This window comes from Oryctolagus cuniculus, chromosome 10, assembly GCF_051225735.1.
Source record: "Oryctolagus cuniculus isolate XC-2025 breed Fujian yellow rabbit chromosome 10, ASM5122573v1, whole genome shotgun sequence".
In the NCBI taxonomy this organism is placed as follows: Eukaryota; Metazoa; Chordata; class Mammalia; order Lagomorpha; family Leporidae; genus Oryctolagus; species Oryctolagus cuniculus.
In genome coordinates this window covers 543,655-568,696 of record NC_142876.1, presented here as the reverse complement: position 1 = coordinate 568,696, position 25,042 = coordinate 543,655, and the positions used below count along the sequence as shown (strand labels likewise).

At 62.3% G+C, this 25,042-nt stretch overlaps 1 protein-coding gene across 4 annotated transcripts in view; it reads left to right on the top strand.

Annotated features, from left to right (window-relative positions):
• The window catches only part of CTDP1 (CTD phosphatase 1), a 44,985-nt gene that overhangs the window by 1,167 nt on the left and 18,776 nt on the right, over positions 1-25,042 (top strand). For all 4 annotated transcript variants that reach the window (XM_051840465.3, XM_051840466.3, XM_051840464.3 and 1 more), the window contains exons 2-10: positions 8,010-8,093; positions 9,011-9,104; positions 9,816-9,944; positions 11,997-12,147; positions 15,576-15,666; positions 16,474-16,640; positions 18,124-19,125; positions 20,711-20,852; positions 21,713-21,925. In XM_051840465.3, coding sequence (XP_051696425.3) covers positions 8,010-8,093; positions 9,011-9,104; positions 9,816-9,944; positions 11,997-12,147; positions 15,576-15,666; positions 16,474-16,640; positions 18,124-19,125; positions 20,711-20,852; positions 21,713-21,925 — 2,073 coding nt within the window. The remainder of the gene's footprint in view (positions 1-8,009; positions 8,094-9,010; positions 9,105-9,815; positions 9,945-11,996; positions 12,148-15,575; positions 15,667-16,473; positions 16,641-18,123; positions 19,126-20,710; positions 20,853-21,712; positions 21,926-25,042) is intronic.

Here is a 25,042-nt window from a genome sequence, read left to right as displayed (position 1 = left end):
TCAGACACTTTGTTTCAAAATCCAAAAGATTCCCGAATCTGAAAGACTTCTGGTCCCGCAGTTCAGATGTGGCCGCCACCAAGCCTGAGCCCAGGTGTCCTTGGCTCTGGCTGTAGGACAGGGACGGTGGTGAGCGTCAGCCCCCAGCTCCGTGGCGCCCGCGGGGCCGTGGGCCCAGGTGTCCTTGGCTCTGGGTGTAGGACAGGGACGGTGGTGAGCGTCAGCCCCCAGCTCCGTGGCGCCCGCAGGGCCGTGGGAGCCGCTCTGACCTCAGAAGGCGTCCCTGTGGCCTTGTGCCCCTCGGTGCTCGCCGGCGGCGCCCGCCCCGGGTCCGGGGCCCGTCCTGGGAAGCTTGCCTGCAGTCCCGTCCTTGGGATCTGGGAGAGCAGGCACTCGGGGTTCGCTTGAAGTTTGCCTGAAGCGTTGGTGGTTGTGGGGCCTTTCACAGTGTGTGGGCACAGGCAGTGTTGCTGACACCCACGGCTGCTTTTGAGGCGCGTCCTGGCCCACCCTTGGCCGTGGCAGGGTCCCCTGCTCACGGGCCCAGCCTGGAAAGGCCCCGAACCTCCGGGCCTGCGTGCAGCCTTGCTGACCGACCCGAAACTCGGGTGTCAGAACCGGAGTTCTTGGCGGCCAGCGCGAGCCCGTTCCGGGGGTGGGCAGGTGAGGCCCACGGAGCCCGCTGTCCCGGTCCTCACGGCTCTGCTGGCCTGCTGGTCACCGGCCGGAGAGGGCTGGGCTCCCCCTCACCTGAGACGCTTCGGGTTCACGGCCGCCGCTGCCTCCTGGTTGTCCGCAGGGCACCTGTGAGGGCGAGCGGGGCCGCAGCTGTGTGGTCGTAGAGCCGGGACACAGGGACCCTGGATGCTGGGTGGCCACGTGTGGCTGAGCCCGAGAGGCGTGGGTGGTGCTGGGGAGCAGGTGCGCGGGCCCCGCCCTCGGGCCCCGGGAGCCGCCACCGGAGCGGGTGGCCGCGGGGTGGCCGCTGGGTCCTCGCAGCACCCGAGTTACTAGTTTACTGAACTACTTGCTTTCTGCTTTGTCGTCACCGACGTGGTGCTGAGGACGGGGCACGTGTGGCCGCAAGCCCGAGTGCTTGTAGATGCTGGATCGGAGCTGTGGGAGCCACAGCAGAGCAGACGGCAGCCTCGCCCCCAGCCCCCCGCGGGCGCCCCGGGCCGGGGAGACCCCAGCTCCGTGTGGTGGCGCCGAGGCCCTGCAGAGGGGCTGAGGGAGTCTCTCCATCCTGCTCTCCAGAACTTTGATGAGTTGGATTCTTTCAGTCACATTTGACTCTGTTACCGACATCGCGCCGTGTAAAGGGCTGCTCCGGGAAAGGCATTTCTTGTTGAAGTCAGAGAGACGCCACTCGCTTGCCGCGCGTGCACCCACTCCGGCCGGCTCCATCCGGGTCTTTGAACCCGATGGTTTTTTGTTTTGTTGAAACTATTTTATTTATTTGAGAGGTAGAGTCACAGACAGAAGGAGAGACGAGAGAAAGGTCTTCCACTCACTGGTTCACTCCCCAAATGGCCACAGCTGAGCTGATCCGAAGCCAGGAGCTTCTTCCGGTTTTCCCACGTGGGTGCAGGGACCCGAGGACTTGGGCCATCCTCCACTGCCCTCCCAGGCCATAGCAGAGAGCTGGACTGGAAGAGGGGCAGCCAGGACTAGAACCGGCGCTCATATGGGATGCCGGCACCCCAGGTGGAGGCTTAGCCCACTGCGCCGCAGCGCGGCCTCCCCGGTGGGTTTTGAATCATGTCTGCCTCCAACAGTTGTTTGAGTTTTAAGAAACTTCTGGGTATGTTATCAAATGTATCTCCATCTTCATGGGGTTTAAAAAATGTATGTATTTGAAAGCAGAGAGCTACTTTTTACGTTTAGAGGAAAGAGAAGAGAAAATGGGGCGAGTTAATGTCAGTGTTTAGGTGGCGTTTTAAGAGGCCATTGAGCTTCCCAAGTTTAGGGAGAGAGATCGCGGGGCGGGCGCTGGCGGGGCCGGCCCGGAAGCTCTAGGAAACGGCCCTCTCCCCTCCCCTCCCCTCTCTCACCCTGCCTTTCAAATAAATAAGTGAATATTTTTAAACGATACCTTAATGGGTTGTTACCTACTATTTAGCATGAGATATATGCAGGATTTCTAATAATTTCAAGAAGAGCTTGAGCTAAAATGTCCCTTGTGTGATGTTTACAGTTTGAAAGACGGCCGTGTGCTGCCCCGGCTCTGTCGGAGCCCTGAGCCTGCTGGCCCGGGCCCCACACGGCACAGGCTTTGGCCTTCAGCGCTCATGGGGCAGGCGATTGCTCCTGGAGGCGTCCATGTGTTCAAGCCAGTTCAAGCCCCGGCTGCCCACTTCCAATCCAGCTCCCTGCTAATGCGCCTGGGAAAGCAGCACAGGATGGCCCAAGTCACTGGGGCCGGCACCCGTGCGGGAGCCCTGGGTGACGCTCCTGGCTCGCCCGGTCCCAGCCGTTGTGGCCATTTGGGGAGTGAATCAGCAGGCGGAAGAGCTCTCTGGTAAGTCCGCCTTTCAGAGAAATAGATGAAACTTGGAGAAGTAAGAAGCAGGCTGTGGCCCCAGGCGACGACTGTTGAGACTCCCGCGAGCGGCGCCCTTGGAGGCAGAGGGGGCTGGAGCCTGTTTTGAGACAGCTGGGGGGCAGCGTGGTGGACGGCCGTGGCGGCCGTGTGAGCAGGCCCGCCGCGGCCGGGCTGTGGGCTGCCCTTTCTGTTGGGGTCCTTCGGATCCCGCAGACTTGGCGGCTTGCAGGCCCCGCTGGGCCAGGTGTCCCCGTCCTTGATTGCAGTGGTGGTTCGTAGCGGGTCTCTGTAGGACTCTGCTCAGGCGGCGCGGCCACGGCTTGTCCCACCTGCGATGCCAAGCGGGTCCCCCATTTTCTCGTTGAAATTGAGCGTCTGAGAGATACCGTGGTAACTCTGCCAGCGCCCTGGCTGACCGGGCGCCCACCCTGGCGTCTCGTGGCCTCGGCCACGACTGTTCCGTGGTACCGCTGTGGGCTCCGTCATTCTGCCCCGCTGGTGTTGACTTTTTTTTTTCTTTTTTTGACAGAGTGGACAGTGAGAGAGACAGAGAGAAAGGTCTTCCTTTTTCTGTTGGTTCACTCCCCAATGGCCACTGCAGCCAGCACACTGCGGCCGGCACACTGCGCTGATCCGAAGCCAGGAGCCAGGTGCTTCTCCTGGTCTCCCATGGGGTGCAGGGCCCAAGACCTGGGCCATCCTCCACTGCACTCCCGGGCCACAACAGAGAGCTGGCCTGGAAGAGGAGCAACTGGGACAGAATCCAGGGCGCCGGCGCCACAGGCAGAGGATTAGCCTAGTGAGCCGCGGCGCCGGCCTGGTGTTGACTTTTATACTCAGAACAGCAAATTAACGTTCTTGCTTAGCAGTGTGGACTCAGGTTCTCCTTTTATCCAGAGGGTTAGAATCCATTATTACTTGTCCCAGATTTAGCCGGACGGTGCCCCCAGGCTGTGCCCAGCAGCCCACGGTCCTCTGGGCAGCCCCAGCTCGGCCGTTTCTCCAGCAAGTCAGCTTCCTTCTGGTGGGGACGGCAGAAACCGGGATCAGGGCACAGGTAGCCGCGCCACCCCCCAGATACTTCTTGTCCTGCCCCAGGCTCTCCCTACCCTGCCCCAGGTACTCTCCCCCACCCCAGGTACTTCCTGCCCCTGCCCCAGGTACTCCCTCCCCCTCTGCAGGTACTCCTTCCCCCTACCCCAGATTCTCCCTCCCCTGCCCCGGGTACTCCCTCCCGACCCCAGGTACTTCTCGACACACCTCAAGTACTACCCCCCCAGTTCCCGCCCCCGCCCCAGGTACTCTCCTGTCTCAGTGTGGAGTTGCGGAGTTCCTGGAGCCCTTGCTGAGCTGCAGGCGTGGCGCCCATGGGCCTTCCCCATGCAGAGCCCAGAGCCCAGAGCCCAGGAGAGCATTCCTGTGCATTTGCGAGGAAATCACTTGTTTGGCAACAGGGATGACTTTACATTCTGAGGTTCATCCTAAACTTTGTGTTGTCTTCATAGCGATGTTAGTGTCAGAGTGGATGTGAGTGGTGCAGGCCTGGGTGGGCACTGTGAGGGGGGTGGTGCAGGCCTGGGTGGGCACTGTGAGGGGGGTGGTGCAGGCCTGGGTGGGGCTGTGAGGGGGTGGTGCAGGCCTGGGTGGGGCTGTGAGGGGTGTGTTTGGTGCAGGCCTGGGTGGGGCTGTGAGGGGGGTGGTGCAGGCCTGGGTGGGGCTGTGAGGGGTGTGGTGCAGGCCTGGGTGGGGCTGTGAGGGGTGTGGTGCAGGCCTGGGTGGGCACTGTGAGGGGGGTGGTGCAGGCCTGGGTGGGGCTGTGAGGGGTGTGGTGCAGGCCTGGGTGGGCACTGTGAGGGGTGTGTTTGGTGCAGGCCTGGGTGGGCACTGTGAGGGGGGTGGTGCAGGCCTGGGTGGGGCTGTGAGGGGTGTGTTTGGTGCAGGCCTGGGTGGGCACTGTGAGGGGTGTGTTTGGTGCAGGCCTGGGTGGGCACTGTGAGGGGGGTGGTGCAGGCCTGGGTGGGCACTGTGAGGGGTGTGTTTGGTGCAGGCCTGGGTGGGGCTGTGAGGGGTGTGGTGCAGGCCTGGGTGGGGCTGTGAGGGGGGTGGTGCAGGCCTGGGTGGGCACTGTGAGGGGGGTGGTGCAGGCCTGGGTGGAGCTGTGAGGGGTGTGTTTGGTGCAGGCCTGGGTGGGCACTGTGAGGGGTGTGGTGCAGGCCTGGGTCGAGCTGTGAGGGGTGTGGTGCAGGCCTGGGTGGGCACTGTGAGGGGTGTGGTGCAGGCCTGGGTCGAGCTGTGAGGGGTGTGTTTGGTGCAGGCCTGGGTGGGCACTGTGAGGGGTGTGGTGCAGGCCTGGGTGGGCACTGTGAGGGGTGTGTTTGGTGCAGGCCTGGGTGGGGCTGTGAGGGGTGTGTTTGGTGCAGGCCTTGGTGGGCACTGTGAGGGGTGTGGTGCAGGCCTGGGTGGGCACTGTGAGGGGGGTGGTGCAGGCCTGGGTCGAGCTGTGAGGGGTGTGTTTGGTGCAGGCCTGAGTGGGCACTGTGAGGGGTGTGTTTGGTGCAGCATTGGTCGAGCTGTGAGGAGTGTTGCCCTAGCTCTCCCTGTTTTGTACTACATACTGTTCTTGTTTAAACATTCTTTTTTGTTTGAGAGGCAGAGTTAGATAAAGTAGTCCTCCGTCTGCTGGTGCACTCCCCAAATGGCTGCAACAGCCAGGTTGGGCCAGGTGCCTGAAGCGTCACCCGGGTCCTCCACGGGGTGACGGGCCCAGGTATCATCTGCTGCTTCCCCAGGCGTGTGAGCGAGGCGCTGCATCAGAAGTGGAGCAGCGAGGGTGCTGGCGTCGCAGTGGGTGGCTTAACCTGCACCTCACCAGCCCCGTACTATTTTCTTACGTGTTTTTTTTTTTTTTTTTTTTTTTAAGATTATTTATTTGAAAGAGAGAGAAGGAGAGGCAGAGAGAGTGGGATGCTGGCACTGCAGGCGGCGGCTTTGCCCGCTGTCCACAGCACCGGCCCCTTTACTTGGTCTTTGATTGCAAAGCCTTGCCGAGCTGGTCTACGCAGCCTAAGCCAGCGTCTCAGAGCGTAGGTGACGGTGATGCCCTCCACAGGTTTCTCGGGAGAGCAGTGGCCCTGGGCTTCGGGGAGGGATGCGGTGCTGGTGCTCTCGGCCTCCCAGGGCACGGCATGGGGCGCACGGCTCCGTGGGCTCGCTGAGCTGAGGGCCGAGGGCCAGCACCTGCGGCGTCCCCCTCCTCGCCCCTGCCGCCTGCCCTTGTGCGGATCCTGTGGAGCGCAGGGCGCGTCTGTCTGGCCGCCACGCTCTTCCTGGAGTAGCTGGACTCTTTGCGTCCCAGAAGTGTGTGCAGCCCCACTGTGTGCGTGTTTGTGTCTCCCTTAGAGCTAAGGACGTGCGTGGTTCACGTACCTGTCGCTTGCCCGTTCTCTGGCCAGGCCGTGGCCTTCGCTGAGTCCTTTGTGCTGGACACCCGTCCCCGTCAGGGTCTCCCGGAGCAGAACTCGATGTCTTGATGAGGCAGGAACCCTGCCCAGGGTGTGCGACGCAGGCGCTCTTCCGCCTTGCCTGAGCAAGGCTTCTGAAAGCCTCCACACTGAAGAGCGGGCCGGGCGGGTGGGCAGGCCGTGCCCAGAGCCCTGCTGGCCATGGGTGTTGCTGCAGGTCAGGTGCAGCGATACCCCCATTCATTCTTTGTCAGTCACTTCAGCCATGCAGGGGCCGGTGCCTTCCCGTGGGTGTTGGGATAAGCTTGTCCGTGGTTGCAGCCCTGCGGGACTTGGGCCGGCCTGTGTGGGAACCGGTGTCGGCATCCAGGCTCTGTCACACTCGGTCTCGCCTTCTCGCCCGTGACTGTGAGTGCTTGGGTTTCGCTCTGTTTGAGTGGCACATGGTGCTGCAGTTTTAAGTTTGGTTTCCACTTGCTCAAGGTTGGCTCTGGAAATGCTGCTGATTTTCCCGTGTTGCTTTGGCATGGCGCGGCCTCACTGGACTTGCAGACTTGGTGTTGCTCCCCGGGGTTTCTAGTAGGCAGTGTCAGGGCAGGCGGGCCCCGCCGCCCGGTGTGTTGGGGCAGGCCCTCACCTGTGGGGCTGTGTGTCGCTCCCTGCGGTGCTGCTGCTGAGGGTGTTACTGGTGAGTCTGGAGCCAGGCCCCGAGCGTGTCCCTTTGTGTCTGCTGGCCCAGAGCTGGTCACAGCAGCAGGTGCGCCATGCGTAGTGTGCGCAGGTCCTTCTGCGGCCAGGCAGTGCCGGCTCTGGTCTCACCGAGCTGTGTCTGGTTCCGGGTGCTCTGGCTCTCGGTGTTGCTAAGTAGTTTCTGTGTCTCGTTGTCTGACTCTGCCTGGGCCTTCTGCTGTGTGTTTTTGGTAACTTGGGCAGGTGGCTTGCAGAATTTTGATCACTAAGCTAAGGAGATCTTACTGTCACCTTCAAAAGCTTAATCCTTTTTCAAACAACATACCACTGCCATGTTGTCTGTTGTAGAATGCTTGATGTGTAAAATTGAGATTTGTATACTCTCCAAGAAGCGTCTGGGGCAGAGCTCCTTCTGTGATACGGGTGTTAATGACCTCTCCTTCCGTCCCCACCAGGCTGCTCACCGTGGGTTGGGCTGAGATTGCTTGAGAGGGGCTCCGTGTCCGTGGAGGGCCCTGGCCCTGTCGCCACAGGGGCGGAGGCTGCTGGCACGTGAGGACGAGGGGTGGGAACAGATAGTGGGGCAGCTTCCTGTCCTGCTCTGGCAGGCGTGCGTGAGATGAGGGCTGCTGGGATTCTGGGCAGGAAGCTGCCAGGCCCTGGAGCTTGGTTCTGCTCCCTCCTGCCCCGAGGCACCAGAGCCGGGGCTTCCTCCCTTGCGTTCCCAGGCGCTCCCGCTCCCTGCAGGGAAAAGCCCCCCTCGGAGGATGCTGCCCCATAGCTGTGCCTCCCGCATGGTGGCCTGCAGGAGTGGAGCCCTCTGCAGTCTGTGCAGACGCCTCCTGGTGGGGCGGGCTCCGTCCACGCCTGGGCGGGTTCTCAGTGGGAGCCGGGGTCCTCTGATTCCAGCCTTATTTTGGCTCATCTGCCGGACAGAGAAGCACCGTGTCTTGGAGAGCTGCGCGTCTGACGATAGATGAGCAGTCTCTAGACTGGTGTGTCTGTGGTGCTGGTGACTCACTCCTTTCTGTTCCTTGCTGAGTTTCATTAACACGACTTTATCAGGAGCGTGGCGGTTGCGTGAAGACTGAGCGCGTCTGGGGCAGCCCTGCGTCCTCCCCAGGTCTCCTGGCTCAGACCCCTGGGTTTCACCGCAGCTCCGCCTGTGGCCTGGCTGATTCAGGGCTAGGGTTGGTGTAGAGTCGGTGCGGAGGGGCACGGCAGGTACCTCGGGCAGGGGTCTCCGCGCACTGTGCCAATGGAGGTTGAAAGTGGCGTTTCCTCTGTGATTGTCTCCGCTCCGTGTTTTGTAGGGCAGTGCTGGTGAGACTGGAAGGCTGCAGCCACCCGGTGGTCATGAAGGGGTTGTGTGCCGAGTGCGGCCAGGACCTGACCCAGTGAGTACCCGCCCCCCAGCCGTGCCCGCGTCATGCCTGACCCTTGCCGGCCATGGCAGGGAGGTGCCGGGTGGAGACTGACCTCCTTGTCCCGCTGTGCGGACCGCAGGTCCCTTCCTGCCTCGTGCCCCTCTCAGAGGCCTGGGCGTCCTCCCCTCCAACCCTTGTCCAGCTGCTGGCCCTCATGTGTCTGGGGAGCCGTGAGGGTTGGTTGTCTCTGGATGCGTTCTCTGTGTTTCCATGTGAACTCTACAGTTTATTTTCATAGTGAATTTAATGCTGAGTCACTCCAAGTGAATGGCCAGTGTGGCTGTGAGTGCATGTGACTGCGTGTGCGTGAGCTTGGTCTGAGGCACTCCGAGTGTGGCCAGCGTGAGATTACATGTGCATGACTGTGACTGTGTGTGTGCACGTGTGTGTGACTGGTGTGACTGCACGTGACCATGCATGACTATGACTGACTGCGTGACTGACTGCATAAGACGGAGTGACCACGTGTGTGTGGCTGAGTGTGACTGCGTGTGTGCACGTGTGTATGACTATATGACTGGGTGTGACTGTGTGACTGCACAGGACTGAGTGACCACGTGTGTGGCTGGGTGTGACTGCGTGTGTGCACGTGAGTATGACTGTATGACTGGGTGTGACTGACTACGTGACTGAGTGACCATGTGTGTGGCTGTGCTTGTGTGTGGCTGTGTGTGTGTATTTGTGACTGCGTGTGTGCACATGCGTGTGACAGTTGACTGCACGTGTGCATGTGTGTGGCTGTGACTGTGGTGTGAGTTCGGTCCTCACTGGTTGTCCTAGCCACACAGGAGACAGCGCAGTTCAGTGTCACTCCCAGCCCCTGTGCCCTGTGTGCACAGCTGACCGGCCGTGAGCGTGTATCCCAGCAGTGCTTCGTTGCTTTCAAGGTTGCAGAGTAAGAATGGCAAGCAGCAGATGCCGCTGTCCACAGCAACCGTGTCCATGGTGCACAGCGTGCCGGAGCTGATGGTGAGCTCCGAGGTGAGTCGGAAAAGACGCCCAGTCGGCGGTCGAGGTTGTCTCCGAGGCAGCCCCTCGGGAGCTGGGCGGCTCACGTAGAGGGACAGGCTGCCGACAGCAGCACCTGGAGAGGCACACGTCCCCGTTACTGGTGGGGCAGCAGCTCCCCTGGCTGCTGCCGCTGCGGCTGTGAGTGGTCAGCCAGTCTGGCTTCGCTAGGAGCCAAATTCTAGCTGGGACCAGGGATGAGAGGGTCCCGGTGTGGGAGCTCCAAGGCTGTTGTGCCACTGAGGGTGCGTGCGGGCCAGGCTGGCATGGACCCAGTGTGCAGCCCAGAGCGGGCGAGAGCAGTGGCCCTCCGTCCAGAAGCCAGTGGGGAGCCAAGGACCACGGGGGGCCGAGGAGGATCCAGTGCTGCTGGCACAGAGCCGTGTGGGCCGGGCAGGGCGTGTGGGTCTGACCTCTGCTCCGTGGCACTCAGCTGAACTAGTGCAGCCCTCCCCCGCCTTCACAGCTAACGTAGCGACCACACGTCAGACTGCCATCCGCAGGTTTGGCCCAGACAGAACTGCGGCATGACGACAGCGGACACCGCCTGCGGCGGGCATGCAGACCAAACCTCGTGTGGGTCCTGGCTGGGCAGTGGAGGCTGTTGGTTGGAGTGTGTCGGTGTGCTTCTGTTTTGGATCCAGGAGTACTCACTTTGTCTTCCTGTGCTCTTTGTCACCTTAGCAAGCTGAAAAAATAGCGAGGGAAGACCAGCAGCGACTGCATCGGAACAGGAAGCTGGTGCTCATGGTCGACCTGGACCAGACCCTGATCCACACGACGGAGCAGCACTGTCCACAGATGTCCAATAAAGTGAGGGACCTGGCGGTGCCGGGCAACCCTTCCAGAAGCCAAGGGTCCCCAGTGTTGCATAGCCGAGGCTGGAGGAGCGGACTGTCAGTCGTGGGCCGGGGCTGTGAGCTGGGCCGCCCCGTGAGACCTGCGGCGTTGCTCGGGGCTCTGAGGACGCCCCTTGGTAGCACTCGCACCCTCGGCGCCCTTGCTGGTGACGGGGTGTGAGGACCCAGGGCCCCGGGCGGGCGGTGGGTGGGCAGGGGAGGCCCCGTTGGGCTGGGTGAGCTGATCAGGGATGTCCCTGGGATGCTGGAGTTGTCTCGTGAGACCCGGGCCGGAGGTGAGGGTGGAACTCACTGTGCCTGGATTCTCCTGGGCCAGGAGGGAGCCCTGTCGGTGTGACCAGCACGCTTCCCGCAATGTAGCATCTGCTCAGGACCGAGCTTGTGGTGCCCGTAGCCGGAGGCTTGCCCGAGGGGCCCAGCAGCACTGAGCTACCTGTGCTCTCGCACACGTACCAGCTGCTCCTGTCCTAGGTGCTGGGTGCTGCGAGTCCTCCCATCTTGCCGGCTCCTACTGAGGCCTGGGCAGTCCGGTCTGGTGGGAGCCCTGAGTCTTCACCGTGGCCAGGTGCAGACGTAGAAACCAGGCCTCAGGACACGGAGCGGTCGGTCTAGGTGCTGAGCTGTCGGGCTGTGACAGTAGCAGTGGGCGTTTGACGGCAGGGAGTGCAGTGGGCTTGGTGCCAGACCTCATCGGCAGGATGTTTGGTCGTTGGAGGCCAGCTCGGTGAATGGAGGACACAGACGCACCCGTGGGCGACCTGCACGGATCCCATGGGCGGTGAGGGCACTGCTCTGACTGGTTGATGGCGCTGTGGAAGTGCCGTTGTGACGGTGGCGTCTGGCTGAGTGCCGTCACCGTGGATTTCACGTGGGAAAAGACAGCAGCATTGCACCCGTGCCGACCGCTCCCCCGGCTGCGGGGTCCGGGCCTGCTGCCTGCACGTCTGCCTGCACGTCTCTGCCTGCGTGTGTTGCCTTTGAAGTTGTGTTTCGAGTCAGTTTTATTAGACAGTTTGAAGTGGCTTTGCTGTGCCTGTTCCCGCTTGTGTGGCCTGGGAGGGGCTGCGTCTTCTGTGTGCACGGGGTGGTTGAGGCGTGAACAGGCCTCTGGTGGTAGTCGCTGCAGTTACGTCCAACACAGACCCTGCGGCCCGTGCCTGCCCCGCTCCGGAAGCTCGGCCACCTGCCGGTCTGGCAGAGAGACCATCTGGTGCTGCCTTGTGGAGATCTGGACTCGCGTTCTTAAGGAGGCTCGTGTTGTAGCTCTTGGACTTTTGGTGTGAAGTAGGGTAAAGGCCGTCACTGTAACTCACACACGGCCTCTTCATGAGCGCCGGAAGGTTGGACTGGACGCTGTTGTTACGAGTGAGTGTTCTTGCTGAGAAAGTGCACGATAAACAGGATTACGAGGACCGAAGTCTAACTCCTTGAGGAGAGCAGGCTTATCTGTGTACCCGTCACGTAGGCTGCTGGGTTGCCAGGTGAGACGGGGCACTGCCATGCTGGCCCGGTCCTCAGGAGAGGACGCTGTGTGGCCAGGGCCAGCATGACCCCTTGGTGACGCCCGCAGAGGGGTAGTCACCCTGGCCACGGCTGGTGAGCAGACTTGGCGCAGTAGTTAGCACAGCTGGTTACTGTGGGCAGTTAGCGTCGTTACCGTAGCTGTCACCGTAGGTAGTTGTTATCTTGGGTACTTACTGTTGTAATTAGCATGGTTGCCCTGGGTAGGTGGGAAGTCAGCTGCTGGAGTAGGTCAGTTACCAGGAGTAATTGCCGTGGGTGGTTAGTGTATCGTGTGTTTGTCGTGGCTGTGAAGGGTAGCTGCCCCACTTACCGTGGTCGGTCGTCAGCATAGCTGTCAGGAGCAGGTACACGGAGTTACCGTGGCAGCATGGTTAGCGTCGCCCCGTGCTGTCACCAGGGGTGCCGCAGCTCCTTGGGCGGGGCTCGGCCCGGGGCGCCGGGACTCGGGGCCGCCTCTGACCGCCGTTGCTGTGGCTCGCAGGGCATCCTCCACTTCCAGCTGGGCCGGGGCGAGCCGATGCTGCACACCCGCCTGCGCCCTCACTGCAAGGACTTCCTGGAGAAGATCGCGAGGCTGTACGAGCTGCACGTGTTCACCTTCGGCAGCCGGCTGTACGCACACACAATCGCAGGTCAGTGCACACCGGGCCGCGGCGCTGCTCCATTCACCGACTCTGTCTGCAGCTCCGTGGTACGGATGCGTGAACGATGGAAGCATCAGTGGGAACCTGTTACTGATTGGGTGCAAGTGGGCTTGGCGCGTGTTGCTTGCAGGTGGCACTGGAGCCGCGGCACAGTGGCAGGGAACCGTGGATGGCTGAGCATTGTTGTGTGTGTTGGTGGCCTTGGCGTGGACCTGGTGTGCGCGAGGCAGCAGTGTTCCCCGGGCGGCAGCACTGGCTGGCACCTGAGTCGGGGACAGAGCCCGTGGGCGATCACTGGCGCACACGTGTGGACAGTGCGTGGTGCCAGAGGCACAGCTCCTGTGTCTGCGGGAAGTGTTAAATGCTTCCGAATCCAGCGGTCTGGACAGTGTTGTTGCAGTGAGTTCAGATCCCTCTGTAGTATTCAGTACCCGGGCCGGCGCGGTGGTGCAGTAGGCTAAGCCTCCACTTGGGATATGGGCGCCAGTTAAGTCTGGGCTGCTCCTCTTCCAGCCCAGACTTCCTCTCCCTGCTAACGGCCTGGGAAAGCAGTGGAAGATGGTACAGGTGCTTGGCCCCCTGTACCCACATGGGAGACCCAGCAGAAGCTCCAGGCTCCTGGCTTCAGATAGGCCCAGGACTGGCCGTTGCCACCATTTGGGGAGCGTACCAGCCCATGGAAGTTTGCTCTCTGTCTCTCCCTCTCTTTGTGACTCTGCCTTTTTTAAAAAGAAAAAAGAGTATTCAGTACCTCTGTAGGAAATTCTAACATGTAAGCAGCAACCACGTGGCAGACCTTTATCCTTTCACGATCCTGACAGTGTTACGAGGTAGTAAGTATGTCTTCCGTTTTCAAATTTTAAATTTGGAGATTATTTTAAAGATTTATTTATTTACTTGAAAGGCAGAGTTACAGAGAGGCAGAGAGAGATCTTCCATCTGCTGGTTCACTCCCCAGATGGTCACATGAGCTGGAGCTGGGCCAATACAGAGCCAGGAGCTTCTGGTCTCCATGTGGGTGCTGGGCCCAAGGACTTGGATCTTCTGCCGCTTTCCCAGGCCATAGCAGAGAGCTGGGTCAGAAGTGGAGCAGCCAGGACTCGAACCTGAGCCCATGTGGGATGCCGGCACTGCAGGCGGCAGTGTTACCCGCTATGCCGCATCCCCAACAGCTGGTTGAAGGGTTTAGTTTAGGTTCTCCTCCTCTGAGTTGCATCTCTGGGTGAGTTCCTGGAACCAGGTTGCGGTGAGAGATGAGTGGTCCTGGAGTCCTGAATGTGTGGGTGCAGCTGGTTTGGGGTGAGGGTGTTCCTCCCCGCACGGGGTCCACATCCGCCCGGGGGGCTCAGTCACGTGCATGTCTGGCGCCTGAGGAGGCCGCATGTGTGTGCTGTTCTCCTCTCCTGTCCATCCGTCCCTGGCGGGGAGCAGATACCTGTCCTTCACGCCTTCAGCCGCGTGCGAGACGCGTGGCTGAGGGCTTGCAGCCGTGTCGGTCCCAGAGTGTGCTCTCACTCAGTGCCCGCCTTCTGCGATTGGACAAGGGGTGTTCACTGTGTGTTGACAGTTCTTCGGATTGGAAGAGAAGCTTTGTATGTCGCTGACTGCGAAGTGTCAGCACGTCTAATTAGATAACGCAGATTTAAAACTTCGGAACCTTGTGCAGGGAGCAGTAGGCTTTCCATTCAGGAAGCGAGTTAGATCTGTGGAAACCCAGGATGAAGGCAAGCCCGAGGGATCTGCCTCGTTTGCTGATTGCTCGCACGGAGGGTTCTGAGAGGTGACGCTGCTACCTGCGTGAGTTCAGACAGACGTGCCTTGCCTTGTCCTTAGGAGCCTCATGTCTTTGCGAGTTAATTTGGAGGTTAAGCCAGGTGTCCTGCAAACCATCGATGTCCAGCGTGGTGCAGGCCTTGGTCACGGGGGACGGAGACATGTCCGTGATCTCAAGGTGCTGCTTGCCTTTGTAGCGCCGACACGGTGCGCGCGTGGTGGATAGCCGCGGGGCTGAGCTGTGTCTGCCTAGAGTGTAGGCCAGCCCGTGCCCACCCTCCCCACGGCGTCCTGTTCTGTGGGTCCCATGACCAGCTGTGGTCTGGAGATAGACTGTATGGAAGCTCCTAGAAACAGGCACTTCGTGCGTTGTAAACCACACGCCGTCCTGGGTGTCCTGACAGAATCTGGGGCTGTCGTCAGCATCTCCCTCCCCGGGTCCGCAGCAGGCAGTCACGGTGCATGGGTTCAGTTTGCCCTTGTTTCACTTGAAACGTCAGCCGGGCGGGTGGCTAGGGAGTGCCGGCGAGTGCCGTGCGGGCCGCCAGAGTGTGCACTGCCTTGAGAGGACCACTGCTGCCACAGTGCGTTGCTGGCGCGATCTCCTTCGGTTCCAGCTGCCGTTGCTAACGCTTTCACCACGTCTGACCCACAGACTAAACTTTGCCATAGGTATTGTCCATAGGAAAGCGCAGGACAGATGCGGCGTTGGGTGTCCCCTGGGGCCTTGGCTCGTCCGTGCTGTCCGAGGCTCTAAGAGAAGCCTCCCCTTCCCCCCTCCCCTGACACTGTCCTGTGCTATCCCTGGGTCCAGGGAAGACCACCATGGGGACACACAAGGTCGAGTGGACAGCCACAACCCCAGCTTCCTGAGGTCAAAGGTTAACGCCCTGGCTGTATACGGAGCTGTTTCTGGTTTTGTGCTTTTAGTGTAGATAGGCAATTCACATGAACGGGGTGAAAGGCTCTTATAAACCAGCATCATCCCTGAGTCGGGAGCCCTGCCCTGCGTGGGGGACAGCTGCCCCTGGGACCCTGCATGGGAGACAGCTGCCACTAGGACCCTGTGTGGTGGACGGCTTCCCCTGGGACCCTGCGTGGGGGACGGCCACACCTGGGGCCCTGCGTGGGGGACAGCTGCCCTTGGGGCCCTGCGTGGGGGACGGCCACACCTGGGACCCTGCGTGGGGGACAGCTGCCCCTGGGGCCCTGCGTGGGGGACAGCTGCCCCTGGGACCCTGCGTGGGGGACAGCTGCCCTTGGGGCCCTGCGTGGGGGACAGCTGCCCTTGGGGCCCTGCGTGGGGGACGGCCACACCTGGGACCCTGCGTGGGGGACGGCCACACCTGGGACCCTGCGTGGGGGACGGCCACACCTGGGACCCTGCGTGGGGGACAGCTGCCCCTGGGGCCCTGCGTGGGGGACGGCCACACCTGGGACCCTGCGTGGGGGACAGCCGCCCCTGGGGCCCTGCGTGGGGGACAGCTGCCCCTGGGGCCCTGCGTGGGGGACGGCCACACCTGGGACCCTGCATGGGGGACAGCTGCCCTTGGGGCCCTGCGTGGGGGACGGCCACACCTGGAAGAGCTCTGCGTGGGGCCCGGCCTGGTGCACCTCAGTCCTCTCGTGTCTCTTTTCTAAAGGCTTTTTAGACCCCGAGAAGAAGCTTTTTTCTCATCGCATCCTGTCGAGGGACGAATGCATCGACCCGTTTTCTAAAACAGGAAACCTGAGGTGCGTATGGGTGCGCTGCCGCCGCCACGGCCCCCCTTCAGCTCCTGCCTGACGGGGCACTGCTGGTCGTGCGCCGCACCTGAGTAGGAACGCGAGCCCCTCCATCCCCACCGTGGCCCCAGCATGCGGCAAGTCCACATCCGCGCCAGACTGCCACCACTGTCTGCTCCGCCCTCGCCCTCGCCGTCTCGACGCTGCCCTGCAGCGGGGCTCTGCCCCCTGCCTCCGTGTCGGCGTTCCGTGCTTTTGCACTCCCTTCGGTGTGTGTGCAGCAGCGCAGCCTGGGTGCTCACTGTAGCTGCAGATTCTCACTGCTGTGAGGGGCCTGTCCGTCTCTGGTGCAGGCTCAGGAACCTGTGTGTCCCAGCAGGGCCTGTGGCTTCTCCCGCTGCGGGCTTCAGGGGGCCAGGAAGGTGGAGCGGTGTGGGGAGGGCACGGGGACACAGGAGATGGCCGTCTGACGGGGTCGGCAAGGACCCCAGACCGGGCAAGACCTCCCCCAGGCACAGCGGAGCAGCGGCACTGAGGGCTTTGGTGCTGGCGCTGGTGCCTGCGCTCCCCGTGCTCGGGAGCTGTGTGCCGCTGTGCTGCTGGCGGCTCGGCAGTCCTGGGGCGCAGTCCCGAGCTGCCCTCTGCCCGCACCTGTGCCCGTTCCACGTCCCGCGTCGTCTCCTCAGGCCCTGGCGGAGCTGTCTGCTGCGCGCACAGCCCTAGAGCCGGCTCCCGGGGTCGCCGTGCCTTGCCCGCCCTCCAGCGGGGCCGCCCGGTGGCAGCTCCTCAGAGGCCCGACCTCGCGTCTCCCCCCAGAAACCTCTTTCCCTGCGGAGACTCCATGGTGTGCATCATTGACGACCGGGAAGACGTCTGGAAGTTCGCCCCCAACCTGATCACTGTGAAGAAGTACGTGTACTTCCAGGGCGCCGGCGACCTGCACGCCCCGCCGGGGCCCCGCGAGCCGCAGACCGGAAAGAAAGGTGCGCAGCCGGCGCCTGGCGCCTGCGGGGCGCTGCGTTGGCCCGCTCTGTCCACAGCCTGTGCTCTCCTTTCAGCCCTGTTTCGCACTTGGAGGCCGGGGTTTGGTTTGGTTTTTAAGATTTATTTATCTGTTTGAAAGGCAGAGATACAGAGAGATCTTCTATGCTGGTTTCACACCCCCAGTGGCCAAAACAGGGGCTGAGCCAGGCCAAAGCCAGGAGCTTCTTCCAGGTCTCCCACACGGGTGCAGGGGCACAAGCACGTGGCCGTCTCCACTGCTTCCCCAGGCCATTAGCAAGGAGCTGGATCCGAAGTGGAGTAGCCAGGACTCAAACCACGCCCAGGTGGGATGCAGGCACGCAGGCTGGGGCTTTAACCCACTGTGCCACAGCGCAGGCCCCAACCTCCTGTTACTTTAATAAGGTTCAACATAATTTATCCAAAATGTTTTTTCAAAGATTTATTATACTGGGGCTGGAGCTGTGGCGTAGCAGGTAAAGCCACCGTCTGCAGTGCCGGCATCCCGTATGGGCGTCGGTTCGAGACCCGGCTGCTCCACTTCTGATCCAGCTCTTTGCTATGGCCTGGGAAAGCAGTAGAAGATGGTCCAAGTCCTTGGGCCCCTGCACCTACGTGGGAGACCTGGAAGTGGCTCCTGGCTCCTGGCTTCAGATCGGTGCAGCTTTGGCCGTTGTGGCCAATTAGAGTGAACCAGCGGATAGAAGACCTATCCTTCTCTCTGTGTGTAGCTCTTTCACATAAATAAATAAATCTTAAAAAAAAGATGTATTATATATTTATTTGGAAGTCAGAGTTACAAAGAGAGACATTGAAAAAGAGAGATCTTCCATCTGCTAATTTACTCCCCAGATGGCTGTGAGAGCCATGACTGGGCCAAGTACCTGGGCCATCTTCCACTGCTTTCCCAGGCACATTAGCAGGGAGCTGGATGGGAAGTGGAGCAGCCGGCACTCCAGCCGGCGCCCGTGTGGGGTGCTGGCCTTGCAGGTGGAGGCTTAACCTTCTGTGAAACAGCGCCGGCCCCGAGGCTGGAATTTTAATACTGAAAACCAGGATAGTATTTGGTTCCAACTTGGATTTTTTTAAGGTAGCTCTGCCTTCTGCATTTTCTTAGTTGAGTAAAGGTGGAAGTGCACTTTCAAACCCTGAGTGCTGGCTCCGCCCATTTTCCTTAGACACAGGCAGCGTGGCAGCCCCACTCCTGAGAGGCAGAGAGCCCTGTCAGGCCTGGGGCTGGGGTCTGCGCTGGGAAGATTGTCACTGGGGTCTTCGGGGTCTCTGGAGCTCTGAAGTTTTCAGATAAAGTCTTTGAGGCACTGAGTTAGTCCTGCACCTCCTGAAACAGACCTGAGCAGTCACAGCCAGGAGAAAGCGGGCGGCTGGGGGTGTGCGCTGTGCTCTAGCACCTGGGCGATGCCTGCTGTGGAGTAACGGTGACCTCTCCTTTGCACACACCTGTAGCCAACCATTCTTGTAAAGGCACTGATGTCCCAGAACCAGCCTTGCCCGGGAAGGACTCTGAGGAGGGAAGGCAGCTTCCTGGGGTGGAGCCGAGTGGCGGCTTCCCGAAGCCCACGAGGGAGCTGAACGGCGGCGAGGCCGTGCTGGGTGCTTGTCCCCAAGGCGCCATGCCCCGCCTCGGGAAGGCCGATGACCAGGACGCCGGGGCCCCTGCCCCTGTCTCTGCCAGCAACCACGAGCCAGCAGCTCCCGGGCCGCAGGGGTCGTGTGGGCAGGGTGGTCGGACCCCAGCACAGCCCACTCAGGGCACCCCGGGCACAGATTTGGACTTTGACCTGTCCAGTGACAGTGAGAGCAGCGCGTCGGACGCCTCCGCCTCTGGTGGGGAAGGTGAGAAGAGGGGCCGGAAGAAGCCGAGGCCCCCCCAGGACGGAGTGAGAGTACTGCATCAGGGAGGGGCCCCCGACCCTGGCGGAGGCAAGCCCCCGGGCACCGGCCACACAGGAGAGCCCCCGCCCAGTGTGCTGGACGTGCCGGAAGACAGCGAGCGGGGCAGCCTCTGCGGCCTGGGCAACGGCTGTGCCGACAGGAAGGAGGCCGAGACGGAGTCGCAGAACAGCGAGCAGTCAGGCGTCACCGCGGGCGAGTCCCTGGACCAGAGCGTGGAGGAGGAGGAGGAGGACGTGGATGACGACGACCACCTCATCCACCTCGAGGAGATCCTGGCCCGCGTGCACGCCGACTACTACACCAGATACGACCGGTACCTCAACAGGGAGGTCGAGGAAGCCCCAGACATGCGCAGGATCGTGCCGGAGCTCAAGAGTAAGGTGCTGGCGGGCGTCGTCATCACCTTCAGCGGGCTGCACCCGGCGAACTTCCCGATCGAGAAGACGCGGGAGCACTACCACGCCACGGCGCTGGGAGCCAAGATCCTCACCCGGCTGGTGCTGAACCCTGACGCCCCTGACAGAGCCACCCACCTGATTGCGGCGCGGGCAGGTAAGTCCTGGGCGCGCGAGGGCCCAGCCCCACCACGGTCGCTCCTCCAGGTTGGCCTGGGCTCAGTGCAGTGCGTTTCAGAGTTGCCACCGCCGGGAGTAGGCTGAGCCCCGTGTTCTGGTGACAGTGTCGCTCGAAGACCACGCGTGTGACCATCAGGTGCACGTGTTGTCGCCACCTGTGCTTCTGGAGCGCCTGCCTTGGGGTGCTGTGTCCAGAGCAGTGTGCAGTGAGACTGGGGGGCGGTGGAGAATCCCAGTGTCACAGCAGAGGGACAAGGCTGGGGGCCGTCGCACCCTTCTCGGTTTGGCAGGTAAACACAGTTCGGCCCTCTGGGCAAAGCAAGTAAAGGCAAGATTTCTCCCCGAGCAAATGGACGGGACCCTCGCAGCTGGGGCTGTGCTGTGACCACAGGGAGAGCAGCCTTGGGCAGCGCAGCCGGAGCTCAGTCGCCTTGACCCCAGGGGTGCCGATGCTTACACAGCAAACACCCCTCGCCACACCTGACTTGCCCTGGGCAGCTGGTACCTGGACCACGTGAGGTGCCTCTCTTTCCCGTGAGTCAGGGCTTCCCGTGAGGCTGCACCTGCAGTCGGGGGCCGAGCACAGCCGAGCTCCGTGACGCAGGGCTGCCTCTGAGGGGCCAGGGCACAGTGCACCCGTGTGACTCGTGTTTGGCAAAGCATGTACAGGAAGGTCCTCCTCTCGGTAGAACAGATCAGCGGGAGATCTGTGTGGAGGTCGGGGCAGCCTCTCTGTGGGGCCCGGTGGTTGCTCCACCCCAGAGGAAACCCAGCCTGGCACCTTCCTCCAGGCAGTGGGGTGCCTTCTTCCCGGGGCGTCCGACCTGGGCGTGGTAGGGGCCTCCTGCGGGTCACGCATGCGCACAGCGACCTCATGCAGCCTCTGCCTGCTCCTGACCCCACCTCTTCACCTGTCTGTCCCTGAGCTGCTTCCTTGGGGTCCGTGACGACACAGCCCTTGTCCTGTCTCTCCTCTGGAGTCTTGGTGGTGAGCAGGACTTTCTCCGAGACAAAGCCCGACCTGGCCGGCCATCTGCCGCTTCCTGGCTGCTGCCCGCGGGGCTGGGGAGTGGGCAGGCAGAGCAGGAGTGGGGGTCCAGGTGCGGGGAAGGCTCTTGAGGAGCAATGGTGGTGGGAGGCAGTGTGGGCAGCTGAAGGCGTGGCCTCGGGAGGAGACTGGCAGCAGGGAGGTGGCCCAGGTGTGCTTGCCCGGCCATGCAGGGGGAGCTGGAGGCCATGCCTGAGGGACACCAGGGGTGTGGCGAGAAGAGGGTGAGAAGGGAAGAGTCCAGCTGGGCCGGGCGGCTCTTTCCCAGCTGTCTTCGGGAGGCAGATCCGGGGCACAGGACCCTGAATGGACCCAGCTGGGGAAGGGACAGGGCCTGCTGATGGACTGAATGGCGGGGCAGGAGGTCAGGGTGGGGCTAGGGTGCAGGCGAGGGCCGGCTCTGCTGGGACATCACGTGCAGAAACAGCAGTGGCAGCTCTGGAGGACGCCTGCCTGCGTGTCCCCGACATGCCTCCCGCTGCTGCGGGAGGCCTACCCAGCATGTCTCTCACAGGCACAGAGAAGGTGCGCCAGGCCCAGGAGTGCCGGCACCTGCACGTGGTCAACCCCGACTGGCTGTGGAGCTGCCTGGAGCGCTGGGACAAGGTGGAGGAGCAGCTCTTCCCGCTCCGGGACGACGACGCCAAGACACCGCGGTGGGTGCCCCAGCCTGGCCGCCGTGTCAGGACCTGGTCCCTGCGGCCGCGGTGACCGCAGCACAGGCCAGCCTCCCGGGCCTGACTTCATTGCTCCCTCCCTGGCTGAGCGATGGGAGCCCGAGTCTCAGGGCCTGGAGAGGGTCGCCTCGCTGAGGGTGGGCGTCCATGTAGGACCCTTGCCGTCCCCGCCCACCTTCTGCCTGGCCTTCGCCCTTCTCCCTCCTCCCTCAGCGAGGTGACCCCACGGCTGGTTTCCCAGGCCGCCGATTCACAGATGAGCCTCAGAAGCACGGGCATGAGCAGCAGTGGCAGGAAAGTGGACTCGCTTTTCCTCCTCGCGACTTGAGCTGGGCTCTTCCTGGGCCTGAGCTGGCTCCGCTGGGATCGTCGGAATCACACACGGGTCCCTGAAAATCATTCTAGGAGTCGGGACCAGAGCCCGGGGGTGGCCGGACAGAGATGGAGGGAGTCGGTGTCCTGAGAAAGGTGGAAGCAGCGAGGGCCTGCTTTGCTGAGAGCGACAGCTGCTCGTCAGTCAGCAGTCTGGCTACCGCGTCCAGGGTCAAGGCCTGCGGAGCCAGAGACGCAGCAGGGCAGGGGGAGCCAGCTGGGTGCAGCCGCCTCACTGCCAGGTCCAGGGTCAGGGCCTGTGGGGCCAGAGACACGGCAGGGCAGGGGGGAGCCAGCCCTGGGTGCAGCCGCCCCACCCAGGAGGTGAAGCATTGTTTTGGTTTGCGCATTATTGTGTTCTAGAAGTTCTGTCAGAAGCTGGGGGGCTTCTAGTTGATGTGCATGAGTGGCTGTTGCTGTCCGTGTCCCTGCCTCAGTCCTCACAGCCTCGTGCCCTCTGTCCACAGGGAGAACAGCCCCGCAGCCTCTCTGGACAAGCAGGGCGTGCTTCCGACGGCCTTGTTTCACCCGGCGCCTGTGCACGCCAAGGCCCAGCCTGGCCCTGAGGTTCGGATCTACGACTCCAAAACAGGGAAGCTCATCAGGACAGGCGCCCAGGGCCCAGGGCCTGCGCCCTGCAGCTCGCTGCCCCCCCACGGGGAGCCCTCCTCCTCCTTCAGGTAATGGTGGTGCTCACGACTGGTGCCTGACCTGCTAGGATTGGGGTGTCGCGTGGACAAGGAAGTCCAAGGCTCTGGGTCGTCCCAGGCTCTTAGTGGGCTGCTGGCCAAGGGCTCCCAGAAGCACCTCCCATGGGTCAGTCCCGGGCCTTCCCTCTGTGCTGTCTTGGTCCCTAAACCAGGCTGTTAGGCTGGCCGTGGGAACCAGGGTCCAGGAGAGCTCAGAGCACAGGCCCAGTGTTGGGCATCGTGGGCCACATCATCCCCTTCCACACACCCAGAGCAGGCTGCGCAGGGCAGAGTAGCAGGTGGTGAACAGGACCATGAGGACAAGAGGCCTTGGTGAACTCAGGGGGCACTGACAGCTGTCCCCAGGGGGAACCTGGGACAGGACGGCCACAGGCCACCCTGGGAGTAGCCCTGGAATGCGCACACAGATTGCAGTAGGTTCTCTGCTGTGTGGGTCGTGGCCGTAGCTTTCAGTTGCTGTGGTGAACACATGGCCACGTGTCCACTTGCACTGTAAGAACCCCCAGGCGCCTGGGAGTCGCCACAGCTGCAGCCCAGGGGCCTAAGCTGAGGGTGAGTCCCCAGAGGCCCACCTAGCCTGCGCCCCGTGGTGTGCATCTGAGCCGTGGAGGGGGCTGCCTTCCTCCTCTTCCTGACGTGGTCGCGTGGTGTGCATCCAGCCCCAGTGACCCTTCAAGGACGAGCTGGGGTGTGGTCTGAGCTGTGGAGGGGACTGCCCTCCTCCTCCTGCCATGGCCAGGCCCGTGGCAGCGTGCACGCCTCTCCTTCAGCTGCTTGAAGTGGGCCTTGAGTTCTCTGCTGTGACCCGCTGTGTGGTGTTTATTCCCATGTGGCGTCCGCTGTGGCCCCGGCCATGGAGTCACTTTCCGCAAGTGGGTTGCCGACTTAAAGGTCACTTGTATTTTTAGCTTTGATGGACGGTATCAGTTATTTTGCCCAGCAGGATGTGACTGGGAGCTCCCTGCTCGCTGAGGCTGGGTGCCAGTGCCATGGGTGTGGGGGTGCGGTGTGCACGGCCACGTGAGGGAAGCCGGGAAGCCATCTCGCTTTCACCAGCTTCGTGGCTCCTGCTCAGGGCGGCCTCCCGACAGCCGCCCGGCCTTCACCTGCGTGCGTGCCTTTGTGTTGCCAGAGTCCTCGTTCTCTCTGCTGGGGTCTAGTCCTCCTCGTCTGTTCCCGGGGGAGAAGCCTGCGTGGGTGAGCAGGTCCCCAGCCACTCCTCCCTGAACCGTGTCCTTTGTGGCCCCGCCTGGTGGAGATGTGTGTGGGGTGTTTGCCAGGTTCGCGATGAGGAGCGACACTCAGAGTGGCTCGGGCGCACCCCCCCCATGATGTGATTCATTTAGCCGTGTCAGTCGTGTAACTGCTGCCTGGCCCTGCCGTGTCCAGCCACGTGCTGCCCCCTGCTCTGCCGTGGGGGGTGAGTCACCTTTGCCCGCTCTCTCGCTGCCCGGGAGCTGCAGCAGAGTTAATGAGTGTCGGCACTGCTTATTCGGAGCTGTTTTGAGATGGATGAGGTGACCCAGTTATGCCCCCGCCCCAGCCTCCTCCACAGTCTGCAGACAGCACTGGACGTGGGAGGGGCCGGACACCCAGGGTGCCTGTGGGACTCGGTCACAGCCCTGCTCAGACCCCGCCCTCACGTGGGCTAGATGGACCACAGCTTTTCTCAGCGACGTGGGGAGAGCCAGCACTTTCATCTTGATGGCAGGGTGCCAGCTGTTTCCTTTCATTGACGCCTAGGCCTCCCTAATTCACATGCGTGGTTTTACGAGATGCCTGCCTGGCCCATGGTGGTTACCCAGGAGCCTGCAACAGGTCTCCACTGGAGGGCAGATAGGCTGCAGGAGGAGCCACCCCACGCAGGGCCTGCTGTCCAGATGATGCCACCCCCGGGAGGGGGCCTGCACAGGACACACAGGTGGAGCCCCTCCCCCATCCTGGCCACGCCTGGAACTCTGTGACAGGGCCCATTGTGACAGGGCACTCGGCGTCCTGAGGCCAGGGCTTCAGGGGCTGAGTCAGTGCTGTTCTTGCTTGGTCTGGCTCCCCGGAGGGCGCGGTGAGTGGAGTGTGGAGGCTTCCTGGGCTTGTCGGCCAGGACACCTGGGGGCGTCTGCAGGCCGTGCTCCAGGACACAGTGTGGAAGGCCCACGGCAACAGTAACGTGAGAGGTTGCAGCTGCCGGGGGTGGGAAGGGAGCCAGCAGATGGGGGCGTCCAGAGGGGAAGGAGGCAGGCCCCGCCCTCGGGCGCTGGGCTCCCAGGCGCACAGGTCACACCGTGTGCCCTGCGGGGACGGCATCGATGCTGAGAGGCGTGTGACTGGGTCACCAGTGGACATGTGACGTTTGCGTGAACTCAGAACAGGAGAGACCCTGGGCCCCTCCCCCACGTGGCCTGATGGCGGAGTCCTGTGGGCTCACCAGAGGACCTGAGCCCCCATCGGACCAGCTCCCTCCCACTGCCCTCCCAGCCACCTCCCCACCTGACCCCGCCCACCACCAATCTGTTCATCTCAAGAATGCTGTCGCCCGAGTCAGCCCCGTGTCACCTTTTGCAGCTGGCTGCCTGCGTCGGCACAGGTCGGGGAGGTGGCTCACCCTGCTGGCTAGGGCTCGGTGCTTCCTCCATTCTCCCGATAGTCGTGTGTGTCTTGTGGTCCCCTGGGAAGGACGCCAGCTCCCAGCCGTGAGTAAGCGTCTGTTTTCATGGGTAACGTGGCCGAGTTTGTGCCGAGTCTCCTGTCCCGTCTCTTCCCCAGCAGCCTGCAAGTGGCCGCTGGCCGTGGCCGGCCCTGGGCGTGCAGCGCTGGCCGGGGCTGAGATCTGACTTCCTTGCCAGGTGTGGGACTCCATAGCTTCGCCTGCGCTGGTTCCCCTCTTTGGTGAAACACTCTGTCTTTTGCCCGTTTTCTGAATGAAGTCATTGGGGTTTTGTTGCTGATTTTGTGTCCTTTCGTGCTGTAGGGAGTAGTCCTGGGCCGGGGGTGTGGCCGGCGAGCAGCGCCTTCTCCTCCCCAGGTGTTTGCATTCTGTGATGTTCCCTCTCGGCATTTCTATGCATTACATAGTGTCAGGTCTGTTAG